The 17,114-nt window shown below is 35.7% G+C and overlaps 1 protein-coding gene across 3 annotated transcripts in view; it reads left to right on the plus strand.

The window, feature by feature from the left end:
* Positions 1–17,114, plus strand: part of RALGAPA1 (Ral GTPase activating protein catalytic subunit alpha 1) — a 193,055-nt gene that overhangs the window by 85,137 nt on the left and 90,804 nt on the right. For all 3 annotated transcript variants that reach the window (XM_075531079.1, XM_075531077.1, XM_075531078.1), the window contains exons 24-30: positions 44–199; positions 2,485–2,613; positions 3,861–3,986; positions 7,027–7,085; positions 10,609–10,717; positions 12,941–13,051; positions 16,553–16,621. In XM_075531079.1, coding sequence (XP_075387194.1) covers positions 44–199; positions 2,485–2,613; positions 3,861–3,986; positions 7,027–7,085; positions 10,609–10,717; positions 12,941–13,051; positions 16,553–16,621 — 759 coding nt within the window. The remainder of the gene's footprint in view (positions 1–43; positions 200–2,484; positions 2,614–3,860; positions 3,987–7,026; positions 7,086–10,608; positions 10,718–12,940; positions 13,052–16,552; positions 16,622–17,114) is intronic.

Below are 17,114 nucleotides of genomic sequence, written 5' to 3' on the forward strand. Positions count from 1 at the left end.
TCAGATTTGTTCTTAAGTATTTACATTGATCTTATAATTGTAGGCAACTATGTTGACTGATAAATATAAACAAGGCAAATTACATGCTTATAAGCTTATTTGTAATACAATGAAAAGAAGACAAGACGTATCTCCAAATAGAGATTTTCTGACACATTTCTACAATATAATGCATTGTGGTTTACTTCATGTTGATCAGGTAAATATGTATACCTTCTAAAATTTTACTGTATTGGTTTCTCAATTCTGTTATTGATTTTCATAATCTAGAATTAAAACTATTTCCCTTATGTAGTGATTTATATACAAATAAATCCATTTTGTGACCTCATTTGTTTTTGAAGCATGGTCGAAAACCAAATTATTATAGTTAGAAGGTTGATTTGAGTATTAAATCCATATTTAATTTTGGTTCACCAAACTGTTCATTTTTATAAAAGGTTAAACCATGCTTAGGTACAAAACATCTTCTATTAATGACTTAATTTACTTATTCTTAGTATCTAGTTATAAATTTGACTTGGACTTCCTTGTGGGGTAAAGTACACTAGAAGAAAGACCAGTTTGGGGGTTTTTTTAAAAATCATTTTATTGGGGGCTCATACAACTCTTACCACAATCCATGCATATACATCAATCGTATAAAGCACATTTGTACATTCGTTACTCGCATCAGTCTCAAAACATTTGCTCTCCACATAAGCTACTGGCATCATCTCCTCATTTTCCCCCTCCCTCCCCGCTGAATCCTTGATGATTTATAAATTATTATTTTGTCATATCTTAACTGTCCGACGTCTCCCTTCACCCACTTTTCTGTTGCCCATCCCCCAGGGAGGAGGTTATATGTAGATCCTTATAATCGGTTCCCCCTGTCTACCTCACCCTCCCTCCACCTTCCCGGTATCACTACTCTCACCACTGGTCCTGAAGGGATCATCTGTCCTGGATTCCTGATGTTTCCAGTTCCCATCTGTACCAGTGTACATCCTCTGGTCTAGCACTATCAGTAAGGTAGAATTGGGATAATGAGGGTGGGAGGAAGGCAGCATTTAGGAACTAGAGGAAAGTTGTATGTTTTATCATTGCTACACTGCACCCTGACTGGCTTGTCTCCTCCCTGCAACCCTTTATTAAGGGGATGTCCAGTTGCCTACAGATGGGCTTTGAGTTCCCACTCCGCACTCCCCTCATTCACAATGATAAGGTTTTTTTGTTCTTTGATGCCTGATACCTGATCCCTTTGACACCTTGTGATCACCCAGACTGGTGTGCTTCCATGTGGGCTTTGTTGCTTCTGTGCTAGATGGCCGCTTGTTTACCTTCAAGCCTTTATGACCCCAGACACTATATCTTTTGATAGCCAGGCACCATCAGCTTTCTTCACATTTGTTTATATACCCATTTTAGAAGAAAAGTTTTTGTAGGCTTATGTGATTGTTGATATTTATCTTATTCAGAGGTATATGGGTTTTTTTCATCTAATCATACTGGAGTCAGAGGTTTTTTGGTTTGTTTTTCCCTGCTCTGTTAGCTCTCCATAGTTTTTAATTACTGTTGGTTGTATTGGCTCATTCAGTAGTTACTTTGACGTGGTATTTTTATATTAAACACAGTCCTTGGACAGTGATAAACATGACTTCTATAATTACTTCAGGGGTCTTTATCTTGTCAAAAAATGTGGGAAGAGGCAAGGCATGTAAGCATTTGTATTGTAATGAGGTTAAATGTGACTTTGTAATCACTTAAAGACCATTCAGGAATCTAAAAAAAAATATCTCCAGTTGTCATATTATTTGTCATATGACTTCAAGATCATTTGCTATATAGAGGTAACTAGGTGGCAGAAGAAACTACTGTGCAATTGAGTTTCACTATGCACGGGTCTTACATTCTTAATTCTCTGAGACACAGAGCCTTCAGACGTGCGCACGTGTGTGTGTGTGTGTGTGTGTGTGTGTGTGAAAGAGAGAGAGAGAGTAGGAGCATAGCTCATCGATGCCAGCTACACAACAGAATATACTACTAAACATGGATCATTTGGGGGAGTTAATATTAGTCTTGGGAAGGTGGAGGGAGAAAGGGGGAACTCATCTCAATGATCTACATATAAACCCCTCCCAGGGGGACAGACAACAGAAAAATGGGTGAAGGGAGACAGTGGTTGATGTAAGACATGAAAAAAAATTATAAATCATCAGGGGTTCATGGAGGGGGGGAGGGCTCAAGTCAGAATAAAATGTTTTGAGAATGTTGATGACAACATATGTACAAATGTCTTGACACAATGGATGTGTGAATTGTAATAAAAGCTGTACGAGTCCCCAATAAAATGATTAGAAATATATATTCGTCTCTCCAGTTAGCCATTGTATAGTAGTCATGATTATTTTTTCTGTATTATCTATTTTAAGGCTATTGCTTAGCTGATACCCAAGATTACATATGTGATAGTCTTTTCTCCAACCTTCCCTTTTTCCTAAGGACATTGTCAATACGATCATCAAGCACTGCTCCCCTCAGTTTTTCTCGCTCGGCTTGCCTGGCGCTACCATGCTCATTATGGATTTTCTCGTAGCCGCTAGTAGAGTGGCTGCTTCCGCTTTGCTCAATGTAAGTTTCATTTTTCTGTTCTTCACAATATGACAAGCTGTAGTTCACCAGGACTCAACCAACAAAGCAGTGAAAGGAGAGCTAATCAAAATATTAGTATACCAGTAATCTGAATGTCCCAATGACCTAATCCATGTTTCTAGATAAGCTCTTATCTAACCTCTTTCATTATATTTTTTATTTTTATGCATTTCCTTTTATATAGAATAAAACTAATTTTAAATTGGGATGTTTACTGAAATTTACACTCTGTGCTATACTGCTGCCTCATATTTAGAAATCCAGAGTTTTTTTGTAGATCTGGAAATGAATTGTTTTTTGAGCATCATAATTAAGGACTGATCCACTGACCTTATTATAACAATTAACATTGGCAAAAGTCTTGTGGAAATGGGTTCCTTTTATGTGAATAAAAGTTTTACTTTTCTAATAGATATTCTTTTGGCAATTTTCATTGAGAATTATAAGATCTATTAATTTATAGGCATTTTCATAAAAAAATACAACATAGGCAGTTTCACAAAGTTCATGAAAAAATTCCATTATCTTTTCCATTTTTCTATGCATGTTTTGAAGCTCCTTCAGATTAATAGGTGGATAATTGTGTTTGTTGGAAATGTTGAATGCTATTTTAACTTTAAAAATGCCTTAAACCAGCTAAGTGAAAAGGTGAAACATTACTTTCATCTGAAGTTCAGGCATAAATTCTAAAATTTATGCATAAACAGTGCTTTTCTTAGGTATACAATGAAAACCCTTCAGGTCTGATGCTAGTTTCTTAAGATATAGTTAACATTTTTCATCTCTATGTACTTCAGATGGTATCAAATACAGCCTAGTGATATTATGTCATCAGCTCTTATAACAATAAACATAGGAATTATAGATAAAAACCTAAATCAGTGGTTCTCAACCTGTGGGTCACGGCCCCTTTGGAGGTCAAATGACCCTTTCACACAGGTTACACAATTCATAACAGTAGTAAAATTACAGTTATTAAGTAGCGATGAAAATAATTTTATGGTTGGGGGTCATCACAACACGAGGGGAACTGTATTAAAGTGTCGTAGCATTAGGAAGGTTGAGAACCACTGGCTTGAATCTTTTGATTTTCTGTTTTTTAAAAAAATTGTGTCTTTCACCATTCACTTCTCTATAAATTATGGCTGGGCAATAAAGTGATTTTTCTGATAATTTAATGACACCATTAAATACATCTTAAAGTTTTATAAAAATCTGATGTGTAGGCACCAAGAGTGGAGGCACAGGTTCTTCTTGGATCATTGGTTTGCTTTCCCAACTTATATTGTGAATTGTCTGCTCTTCATCCCAATATTCCTGATGTTGCCGTGTCTCAATTTACAGATGTTAAGGTAAGAAAACTGTGCTAGTTTTTAGATAGAAATAATTTTATAGCTGTAAAATATGTATAATGAATGAAATCTACGATCTTTTGTTTTTGAAATCCACATAAATTTTTCCCAAAACCTCTTTATTGGGAAGTAGTACAGATAGCATTCCAGTCAGTCACATCAAGCAGTATTGTGCAATTGCTCCCTCCACCGATTGTAAAACACTCTCTCATCTCCCCCCCATCCTCCTCACTGTCCCCCAGGACCCCTTATTCTACTTGCTGCCTATGGGTTCATCAATCCTGGGATTCATATACCAAAAAACATACAACAAAGATTCACGAGGGCTATCCCCCCAATGACAAAATACATCAGAAATAAACTCTAATGGGAAAGTGGAAGGGGAGGAAGGAAGAGGGAAGGAAGGAAGGAAAAGAAAAAACCCAGAAATGTTGAAAAGCAGACCAAGCCCAACATACAGAGGGGGATCAATTGACAAGGTTTTAGTCGTTCGGAGTCAGGTTTTACCATTTTTTCTTCCACAGTAATCTGTATAATGCACTGTTTCTTTTATAATTGAGGCATTTGTTTTTTTTGTTACGTTAACAGGTTTTTTGTTTTGTGTGTGTGTTGGGCAGGGCAGGGTGATGAATTCTAGATATTAGATCCTTATTAGATACTTGGTTCCCATTCCTTACAGAGTGCTTTGAGTTTTTAGGTTTCTCTTCACTTTGTTGACTTAGCAGGGGTCCTCAAACTTTTTAAACAGGGAGCCAGTTCGCTGTCCCTCAGACCCGTTGGAGGACTGGACTATAGTTTAAAAAAAACTATGAACAAATTCCTATGCACACTGCACATATCTTATTGTGAAGTAAAAAAACAAACGGGGCAGAAACACCCAGCGGGCCAGATAAATGTCCTCGGTGGGCCGCAGTTTGAGGATGCCTGACTTAAAGTCCACTTTGTATGTCTGGTATTAGGAACCCGGCTGGTACAGTCATTACACAGTGGGCTGCGGGCCACAAGAGCCTCAGTTTGAAACCACTAACCACTCAGAGAGAGGAAGATAGACCTTTCTATTCCTGTAAAAAACACCTGTTCTGCCCTGCCCTATAGGTTGCTGTGAATCAGCATCGACTCGATGACAGAGTTTTTTGTTGTTTTTGTTTCTGTTATTAAAATACACACCCCGGCTTTCCTTTGGATTGCTATTTACAAGGAGATTTTTTTCCTCCATACTTTTACTTTCATTCAATTTTTGTCTTTGGAACTAAAATGTGTCTTAGACACAGCACATAGATCATGCTTTTAAAAAATCCATACTGCCACCTTCTGCCTCTTGATTATAGTATAATAAATTTACAGGCATTATCAGTAAGAAAAGACTTGTGTCACTTTATTATTTGTGTATGTGTTGTTGTTTCATCTCATACTTCTTCACTCATTCTACTAAATGCTATTACTCAATGGGTTGCTTTATGCAGAGTGAATCACTCGGATTGCCCCTCCTTTTCTTTTGTGCATACTCACCCATGACATTACTTTAGTGGGACCCTTTCCCCACCTTAAGTTTAGTTTTAAGTTACCATTTAGTGTCCAGGGCTTACTAATTCTTGTAAGGCATGTCTGATAGTACCAAACTGCCCCAACTTTTGCTTATTTGGAAATGCTTTAATTTTGCTTTTTGGGTGGCCAGATTTATAGTTGATTGTTCTTTTTTCCGAATATCTTTTAAATGTCTCTCAGTTCTAGTCTATTTTTTGTTGCTGTCACGCACCTTGCGTCTGTTCTTACTCAAAGTGAGCCTATAGGTCAGGGAGTAATTGCCACTGTTGGGTTTCTGAGACGTTTAGTCGTTACTGGAATAGAAAGCCACCTCTTTGTCCTTGGGCTGCAGTTAGCAGCCCAGTGTGTCACTCACTATGCCACCAGGGCTCCTGCTTTGTTGTTGCTCAATCTGTGACTTCAGGATGTTGCAGGTTTTCAGCGTTCTCAGTTTCTTCATATACAGTGTTTTCCGCAAGTAACTCTTGGTTCCAGTACCCTCCTCGTGAGGGCTCCATTTAGACTAGGGGCAGCTTTCAGTCCTTCCCACAGACACCAGGCCTATCATAAAAGAGACACTGATCAGTCTACCCCGGAGTGGGCACAGCCCTAAGTTGTGCTTATTATTTCCACGCCCAACCAGTGCGAGTTTCACTTGATGATGTCAAACTAAGATTTCAGTCCTTTAGACTACTTCTGGATCAGTCAGAACTTACTCACTGAGCAGTCTCTCAGCGTGATCTATTTTGTTTAATTTGCAGCCCGAGGTCAGGGCCCATCGTAGTGCACAGAGAGCCTTGAGTTGGCTGGAGTGGTTAGAGCGGCATCACTACCACCATGAGGCTTCCATGCTGAGACCAGGAGATGGGGACTGTGAAAAAGAGCTTAGCCAGCCATTTAAACTTCACCATTGTTTCCATTTCCTGTTCATTTCTGCAACCCTTTGCCTCCTGTTTCAGAGTTCTTACAGGGTTGAGTACAATTCCAAGTTGCTTTTCTTGGTGCCTTGTTGGGATATTAGACCTGCCCATAATGTTAACAGAAGACCTCCCCAGATTGATTTTTTATTTCTTTATGTATTTACCGAAGTATTCTATTTGTGACTCTTAAATAAACTAGTGCTGTGTTTTGTTTTTATTGTTGTTTTTCTTATTTCTTTGCATGTTAAGCACACATACTTCAAGATTTTCTCCTTGGTCAATTTCTTTCTCATCCTTTTTCTTGATTTTAACTGGCCCAAACTTGCGTGTTATCTTTACAAGGAAAAAACAGCTGATTTTTAAATGATACTTTGTGAAGTCTTAAAAAGGTGTTCATAGCTTTGAGCTATTAACTCTGTCTTTTTTGTGTGAATCTTGACTATGGTTCTAAGATTGTTTTAGTAATAATAAACTCTTAATTAAAAACATGAGAATAGTATCTCTAGATGTTCATAGTATTTGACTCATGATGCTACTTAGTAACTATTTGTTCAGCGAAGTAATGAATTCTTAGTAATTCACTTTCTTTATTTTAGGAACTTATAATCAAAACTGTATTAAGTTCAGCAAGAGATGAGCCATCTGGTCCTGCACGGTAGGTCATATTTTCTTAAACTTAAATAACTAGTCTATGTTTATAATCTTATTTTAGAAGTTAATTGAATTCTTATAGCTATCTGGATTGTGTCAGGATTAGAAAGTATTCCAGTTTATAAATTTAAATGATTTCAGTGATTAAATGCTCCTAAAAATGATGTAAATCCTAACCTTTCTTTATTAAAAACATAAAATCTAGTTTTCATTCCTTTTCTTTAAATGAAATTTGTCACTATGACTTATGTAGTTCCTTGAAATACAGTACATACCCAGTGAATATTTGTTAAAAACATTTTTTTAAGTTTCAGTTTACTATAGAAATAACATACAAGGGGACTTCATAAAGTTCATGGAAAAACTTGATTATCTTTTCATTTCATTTTTCCATAAACTTATTGAAGTCTCCCCTTAGACAATAAAGTCATATGTTTTATTAATAAATTAATAATAGTAATTAATATTTGACCAGAGTATGCTTAAAAACAATGTAATATGATTTACAGAATTTTTCTTCTTTACTATGTTATTCAGAAATGAAAAATGTAATGTTTTCTCTATTTTAACAAACCACCCCCCAAAAGGCTGATATTTAAATCCACAGGTAGTACATCAAGGTCCTTTCCTTCCCCCAGATATCACTAATTTATATGTTTCTTAAAGTTACAGTATTTTTATTCAGTAAATGCTCATTTTCTATCTTGGTTTGCCAATCACCTTCTCTGCAGGTATATTTTTATAAATGCATTATACTAATTATTTTACAGGAATATGTTTTTAAAGATTGGTATAATGGAAATACTTAGTGTAGGAAAAATAGTGGCAAACAAATGTAGAAAGCACATTTTCTGTTTTAAAAAATTTTTGGCACATTTTACCTTCATAAAATAATACTGTTTCTGTAGTTCCAATATTAGCCTGTGTAACTACTAATTTACATTTATTTTTGACATAAGGATCATAAAGATGTATATCATACTATTTGAATCAAGTTCAACTTTTAAAACTCTTTATTTTCAGTAACTAAAAATAATATGAAGTGAGCAGTTCGGTAAAGTGATACATAGCTTTCACTCTTTAATTCAATTGTTTTGTTGTTTGCTCTTTAATCCCCCACTTAATATCTAAGCTAATGAAAAGCAAATCTTGTGGGATAAAATTCTTCTTTAACTTTAATTCTATTTTAATATTTGACAGTTACTCCAAAAATAACACTCTTTTCCATTGTTTCTTATATTCACTTTAAATACCCAGATTTGCTGATCTTCAATATTATTTCTCTAGCCTTTGCCATATTTGTAATGCTAGCCATTTAAATTTATAAGGATTGTCTTACATTGCTTCTTTGTACAACTACCTCATTGTAATAACACTATAATAAAGCTAATATTCTCCTTGTAATAAATGGGAAACTAAACTCCAGAGAATGTATGTAGCCTCTTGCCATCCAGAATTAGCAGAGCCATGATTAAAACCCTTTATTGTCTTCAGTCTTTTTTAGATCATAAGGAATAAGTGGCAAAATCAGGATTGAACCTAGAGCATTTTCCCTTTTTTAAAACAAACAAAAAGCAAATTGCCCCTGAAGTGTAAGCTTTAAACATAGCTGCCCAGAAGTAGATATTAGAATTATTAATACAAGCTTGTATTACTGAGCGTGTAGAAAACTAAAAGATGAAGCTAAGGAAGCACTGACTTGGCTTGTTTTCATCTGCCTTTGGGAATATTAAGACTTAAAAGCTTAAACCCACTCAAGCTCTGATCATTAGCAGTAAATTAAACTCTAATGGGAATATTCTAGATTATTTTGACAATTTGGAGACTAGGAAAAAGCTTCACAAGTCTTTGATGCTGGGGTTGAGGGACTCGTCCTGTTCTTAATCCTTCTGTTACAACAGAAAGCATTACGCATTTGTGATGCTGGTCTCCATCTTTGGATAGCTGAATCCGTGGAGACACTTGCTTCACACCAGAGCTCCCTGTTATTTAGTATTAGTGCTTTGACCACTGCTAGACCAGAAATTTGGTCATTGAGAACTTTCTGGCAGTTGTGGTAAGGAGCCTTGCTAATACCACAAGTGGGGTGGGCATTGGGTTGCTAACAGAAGATGAAGAGGTTAAACTTACCAGTTGGTGGGCGAGATGAGGCAGTCTGCTCCTTTAAAGAATGGCAGGCTTGGAAACCCTGTGAAGCAATTCTGCTCTGTTGTCGGGTTGTGTGACTCTGATTGAATAGATGGCCACAGGCAATAGTTTTGGTAGTAGACAATTAGTAGCTTAAATACTTTGATTGGACAAAAGAAGGGATTTATACTGTCTCATCCCTATGTTCAGAAAGAAAAATATTGCTGAGTTTAGTTCTAAAATAAACAGTATTCCTAGGAATTTAAGCTTTAGGAAATGCCGGGATACTAGGAGTTGAATTTTTTTTATACTTAAGACAAAGCAATTACCGTAGTCCTCCCGTTTTTTTGTGGTTTTGCTTCCCAGTGTCAGTTACCTCTATTTAATTACCTGCATCAACCATAGCTGGAAAATACTGAAATGATGTGCCATTCTGAATGGCGGCAGCAAATCTCACCTTAGTACTCTTCTCCGCCAGGAGTCAGCTTCCTCCTCCTTCACTGGGCACAAGCCTGGAAAACACCACTAGGTGATTGGCAGCACCTTGGTTTGCCGGCATCTGATCAGACTGCCCACCTGAGGTGCCCTGCTTACCTGTACTACATATACATATACCTGTACTACATATAGGAAAAACCGTAATACTAAAAAGTCTTGGTACTTTATCCATGGTTACAGGCATCCAGTGGAGAGGTCTTAGAATGTATCCCCTGCACATAGGGGGGGGGGGGGGGAACGACTGTATGAGCATCACAGAAACGAAAACTTAAATACACTAATAGAACTCATGCTGATTCTTGTCATCAAATACATCTCTTCTAGCTAAACCTCATCTAAAATGTGTTATTAGGGAAATAAAATCCCACAAAACACAAGAAAATAGAACATAAAATTTACAGGTTCTCTTTCTATTGAAATGACTTTATAAAGCATATGTGTTTTTATCATATCCCCATGCTGCTTTAAAGCGAGTTTGAGAGTGGCTGTGTAAAGGAAATAGATGACTCTCTCTGGCAGCTCCATGGTTGTATTTATGGTCTTCTCGCTTTTGTTCCTAAAGTGATTACTCTTTCCCTTTGAAAGCAGGTTACATATTTCTTTGGGCTACTTTCAGCACTATCTACTTTTTATTATAGATTTATTAGAAATATCTTATATGTTATACCAAACTATAATATAAATTGTAGTAGAAAATCAGGTTTGGGACTTTGGAAATGTGCTTTCTCTTACCTCTTCTGTGGTCACCAGTTAATGTATAGAGTAAAAAATTCATGGATTGATACAAGCAGTGCTTGTTCATTATGTGTCAGTCGATTATGGCTGTTGAATAAGAGTGTGGTGATGGTTTCATTTTATTTAGTAACTTTTATTTATATCATTATTGGTTTGTCTTTTCTTAGATGTGTAGCACTTTGCAGTTTAGGCATTTGGATTTGTGAAGAACTAGTCCACGAGTCTCATCATCCTCAAATTAAGGAAGCTCTGAATGTAATTTGTGTTTCCTTAAAGGTAAAAAAAAGCAAATCAAAACTCTTAAATGTAATATATTTAGATAGTGTAGAAGTCATCTCTGAAATATAATTATTATAGCTTGTGCCCTTGTGGAATAAAATATTTAATGAATTTTTCATTAATATATTACTTTATTATTTCTTCATTTCTGATTCATTTACATTTGAATTTAGGATATTGTGGTAATAATTTCTTTTAGAAGAATTAATACCAGACTAGTCCCAAGGAGTTAGGAATTGATGATGCCCCAAATGCCCAATTCTTCCTTGATGCTATTCAGTTCCATTTCTTCCCTGCTCCTCCATGTTTCTGGGTTCTATGAATCGCTACAATGTCCTATAGAAACTCAAGTAAGTTTGAGGAAATATTTCCCATGGTGGTGGATGCTGTAAAGTTCAAAATCTGAAGGTGAGGCAGAGCTAAGCCAGATGGTGGGTCCAGACTACACTCTCTACTCCTGACTTCTGATGAGGATGAGATCCCACCCTCTGATTATGCACAGCAGGGTGGCACTGCAGGGAATCCTGTTTATAGTTACTCACAGGCAAATCTTAGCACCTCTTAGACCTGTGTAGGGAAAGGTGGCTTGGGAATTACATTGAGTAGCAATAGTGCAATCAAATGAACATATAATTCTTCACCTTTTTAATGATATCCAAATAAAGTAATCTGTTCTCTACCCCTGGCCTGTATCTTATTTATGCACATATGACCTGGGGCCTCTGGCAGGATGTTTCCAGCAGGCATTGGCCTCCAATGTAGCAGCTCATCATTACTTACATCCATTACAAGTAACAGTAGCCAAGGTAACCATTAAACCAAGAGTGTGGTGCAGTGCACATACTTTATTAGTCAGGTCTTAATCTCATCCTATTCCTGTTTGTTAGCAGATAATGCTCTCCAAAATAGGAATACAGCCACAGATGTATGAAACCCAGAATCATATAAGGGATTTGGGCTGGTAGGGCATTAACTCAGATGTCTTTATGAGGACCTATCATATTGGGATATGATATGATTGAGAATTTTTTACTTAATTTGGCTTTGTGCTTAAAATACAAATGAAAGGGCTTCAAAAAGTTCATGGGAAAATTCTATTATCTTTAAATTCCATGTTTCCATAAACTCTTTGAAGCCTCATTGCACGAGTAATTCATTGCATGAATTACTTTACAAAAATGTAAATAGTTATTTCTAAATGTACATGTACAAATCTAAATGTTCTTTTGTTTGTGTAATTATTTTTCATTAGTTTTTCTAATTTACTTTGACCTGGACCCTTGGGGTGTTTTAACTTTTGGGCTTTATCATTCATTTAAGTGCTGCTGTAGCTAGAGTAAGGTTTGTTCAGAAGTAATGGCCTACTATTGGGAGGCTATGAAGGAAAAGATAGATGTTTTTTTATTTTTCAAAAGAATACATGCTATTTTTCTGAGAGAAGGCTTGTTACAGCTACAGCACCTTCAGAGGACTGTAAACATGCAAAGTACTTAATAATTTTAAAAATTTTATTATTAACTGGTATTTTGAGGATATACTATGTTTGCCAGGCAGAGTGAGATATGCCAGAAATGTTGAAAAAGAAAACTCGTTAATGTTAGCTGTAAGAGATAATACTATAATAACTGAGAAAGATTCAAATAAGAATGATAAAATATAAAAGACTGAGGATACAGAGTGAGTGGTACATGTAAATTGGTGATTGAGTCCAGAGGAAGCAAATGTCATTTTCCCTTATATGAGTGTCAAGGAAGATTTGGAAAAGAAGGAGGTATTTGAATAGGGATTGAAGAGTCAGGTGTGATTTGGACATCAGTGATAATAAAATGTTGAGTTTTTTGGTCAGCGGAAGGTTTAAAGGCTGGAGAGAATTCCAGGATCAAAACTAGTTTTACATTATTTTTGGAGTATTGTGTATAGTATATTGGAATAGAGAAAAGATTGATAACAAGATTAATAGTTTCATAGTTATTGCAGAAAATTTGGATAAGTGAGAACGGAATAAAATGTTAACGAAGATAGTTCCAGTGTTACAAAATAGAAGGAAAATTCTAAGTGTCTTTAGAATGTATTGTGATTTTTTATAGCTGTAGGTATATTTTTCTTATTTGAATGACATACAAAAACATGAAACTTAACATTTATCACTAGCTAATATATTAATGAATTGTTGAGAAAGAATTTTTTTCTGACAATTCTCATTTTTTGTTATTATTGCAGTTTACTAATAAAACAGTAGCCCATGTGGCTTGTAGCATGCTTCACATGCTGGTTCATTATGCACCGAGACTTCAGATTTACCAGCCTGATTCTCCCTTGAAAATTATTCAAGTAAGTAATTTGCTATTTACAGTTTATTATGATCTTGTTAGGGACTCCGATTTGAATACCTTAAAATACAAAATTAATAATATTCTTTCAAGTTTGCAAAAGTAAATAATGCCTACCCACAGTGATTTCCTAAGATTTCAAAGTTTATGTCAGTTGTGGGATAATGGCAAATTGTATTCCTTGTTTTGGACAGTGTGAAGATGGTAATTTACATTAATCATATTAATTTCAGTGAAAGTTAAATGCTGTATGCAAGCTTGTAATGCTTGCTATTGCTGCTGTAAATATATATGTATTAAAAACTCAATGTTAACGAATTAATTCTAACTCACAGTGACTCTATTAAAACTTTTGGTTTCCAAAACTTTAAATCATTAAAAAAGCAGACAGCCTCATCTTTCTCCTATGGAGCAGCTGGTAGGCTGAAACTGCTGAATTTGTGGATGGCAACTCAATGTGTAACCCACTATACAACCAAAACAAACTCAAACTCACTGCCATTGAGTCCTTTCTGCTCCTGGTGATCCTGTAGGACAGAGTAGAACTGGCCCTGTGGTTTTCTGATACTGGTCATCTTTCAGGTGTGGCTGGTGGTTGCACACTGGTGACCTGTGGTCATGAGCTCAGCGTGTTACCCACCGTGGCACCAGAGCTCCGAGAGCTCCTAAATGGATGTTGAGGCTCACTCATTTTGTTACCTTTCTAAAGTAAATGAAAACATGTTCTCTTTTTAATAACTGAATCAGGACCAAATTTTGATTTCTTCCTTTCATTTCTCCTAATTCATTATCTCCTATATGTCCTACTATACCTTAATATTTCCTACTGTACCTTAATTCATCATTTCTTGAGATTCTGAAATAGCCTTCTAACTGGTTTCCTTCCTTCTAAGAACTTCCCCATAACTTATCACTCACCTTCACAGAACTCTTTCCATGTTATTTCTCTGCAAAAAAATATAAAGCAAAATCCCTGAGTGGTTTTCCTTAGCTTATAATGTAAAACAAGGGCCAAATTCTTTGGCAAGGACCGAACCTGTGTTTCCAGGATTGTGTAATAATTTCTTTGAAATATAATGTAGTCCAGGCAACTGAATCTGTTTGCTGTCACCCAAACATATTTCTCACAGTGCTGTATTCAAGTCTTCTCTCTCCCTGCCACTTCCCCTTTATCTTTCAGGCATTAGCTTAAATAATACCTCTTCAAAACAAGAAAAATAATCTATTGGTTTCAGATCCTTTTGGAATTTTTAGGAAATAAAACTCATATTTAGTAAGCACTTACCACATACCAGTAAGTATACCAGTCAGCTTTTAATATGTTAACCCATTTAATTCATAAAAGTATTTTGAGGTACTTCTTTTTTAAGGCAAGAGAACGATGAGTTTAGTAACTACATGAAGTCACAAGCTCACACAGTGAAACAAATTTCAACTCGGTCTGTGCAGGTTGTTCTCTCTGAACCACACTGGCAGCTTCCATTGGAGTGCTAGATGTTTTTGAGTATAATATTCTAAGCTCCTCTAAGACAAAGGCATCTCTTTCCTTTTTCAGATTTTGGATGCCTAGAATAACTTTCATGTAGAAAAGATTTAGTATCTGTTGTGTTGAATAATGGTTTGGTATGATCTTGGGTTAGAAATTAAATGTATCTGGGTGTAACTAGAAGGAGCTCTGATAGTGTTGTCAGGTAAGCATTGGTCAGTAACCCACAAGCCGCTCTGTGGGAGAAAGATGAGGCTATCCATCCTAGGAAAGAAATACAGACTCAGAAATTCTGTCTAGGGTCACTGTGAATTGGGATTTTACCTAGCTCATAGAATAAAAGAGTTGAATTAAAAATACCTAGCCCTAAAGATTCATTGAGAAAGCTCTTAGCCCTTTGTTGGTGTTTAAATGTGATTGGCTGCAGCTGTTATTGTCATACGTTTTATGTAGACATATGATTGTGTATGTGTTCACCTAATATTAAAACACGAGAAAAGTTTGAAAGCTATATAAAGTTTGCTCTTTAATACTTATTATTCTGCTTGGAAACTAGATCAGTAAGCAGCTTGTTTTATTCCCTTTTGAAAGTCCTAAAATCCTTTCTACTATTTTCTTTAAAGGTTTATATTATTACTATTAATGCACATCATTAATATTATTATAATATCGCATTATTAATATTTACCTAAGTATTATCATGATAAATAGAGAAAAGGTCAAAGTTGTCAGGGATTTTGTCTTGCATGGATCCACAATCAGTGCTCATGGAGCAGGAGTAAAAATACCAAAAGGTGAGTTGCATTAGGTAAATCTGCTGCAGAAAACCTTTAGCGTGTTGAAAAGCAAGGGTGATTCTTTGAGGACTAAGATACGCCTGACACAAGCCATGATATTTTCAGTTGCCTCACATACATGTGAAAGTTGGACATTGAATAATAAAGAGCAAAGAAGACTGGACTGCTTCTTCCATGAATATTGGTTGTGGGGCACTAGGTGTAGAAGCCCTATTTTATTACCAACCTATAACCACTGTATGCAGCACTGTGAGTTTCCAAGGCTGGACAGATCTTTATGGGGCAGAAAGTCTCAGCATTCTTCTGGGAGCAGCTGGTGAGATGGAACCACTGATGCTGTGGTTAGCAGCCCGATGTGTAACCCGCTGTGCCACCAGACAGAGCGCCTTCCTTCTCTCAGATTTCAGCAGTCCATACACATTTTGTTTAGCTTATCCATTACAATGTCATCGCTGTACAGTCACTTATTCTACTTCCTCTTTTTTCTGTTTCCATTCCTCCTCCTTTCCGAACCTCTTGAACTTTATCTTTAGGTAAATGCTGCCCTTGTGATCTTATTCTAATACAAAGTGAATTTTCTTCCAGACCTGAAGAGCGACTAAGAGCCAGTCTTGGAAGTCCCACTTGTCTCTAACCAACCATTAGAGACTGGCTATTTTTTTAAACATGTACATAAAATAATTGGATGAGGACAACTGGTATCCAAAGTGAATGATAATTCTAAATTAATTTCTGACTTATTTTAAAAGACTTATAATGTTATTATATATCCTTTGTATTAAATGAAAAAGGTTATAGACTATCCCTTTAAAATAAGTGTTGTTTGTATATATACAGATAGAAAGGTATATATATGGAGGTCTTAAAGTCCCAGCTAAGTAATTTAGGCCTTGTTTAATATGGTTCATATATATTTTTTGTTATCAAGATCTTCTAATTTTACTATACTGAATATGTATTTTTACTTAAAACATACTGATTCTCCTTCATGAATTGAATTTGGAAGAAAAACATTTATAATTGACATAACATGTAAATTTTTATCTCTTATTGAGGGTAATAGATGAGTGATAGTTCAATGTACTCAAAAGCTTACCTTTTAAAAATTACTTTGATATAATTAAGATAAATGTAAATCAATAGATTTTCTGTCACTTTCACACAGCTTTGTGGTATTCCATTAAGTTGCTATTTTTTCAATTCAGTTTTTTTCTTACAGATCCTAATAGCCACCATTACCCATCTTTTGCCAAGTACAGAAGCTTCATCCTATGAAATGGACAAGAGGGTAATTAAAAATTTTTTTGATGTTTAATATGTGGGAGTCTCATAAAATATGATAGCATTTATATTTCAAATTTTTATAGTTGTATGTATTTACATGATAAGTATCTAGTCATCTTATTTTTAAAAAACAACTGTAGTGAGAAATAGCCCTGCTAAAGCACTCATCTGCTAACCAAAAAGTTAATGGTTTGAATCCACCAGCCACTCCATGGGAGAAAGATAATAGCAGTTTGCTCCCATCAAGATTATTGCCTGAAAACCTGATGGGGCAGTTCCACCCTATCTTATACACTTGCCATGCGTCAAATTGACCTGTTCAGGGTGTTATTTGTATTTTAAAGTAGTGTGAAACAGGTTCTCAATATTTATGTATATCTAAATTATATTTTAGTTCAAATATAAAACTTCATGACTATTTGATTTTAGGATTGTAAACTATCTCATAGGTCATCCTGTCCACTTGTGCATGAAGAGCATTGATTTTGAGGAACTCT

Source organism: Tenrec ecaudatus, chromosome 14 (assembly GCF_050624435.1).
Source record: "Tenrec ecaudatus isolate mTenEca1 chromosome 14, mTenEca1.hap1, whole genome shotgun sequence".
Classification (NCBI taxonomy): Eukaryota; Metazoa; Chordata; class Mammalia; order Afrosoricida; family Tenrecidae; genus Tenrec; species Tenrec ecaudatus.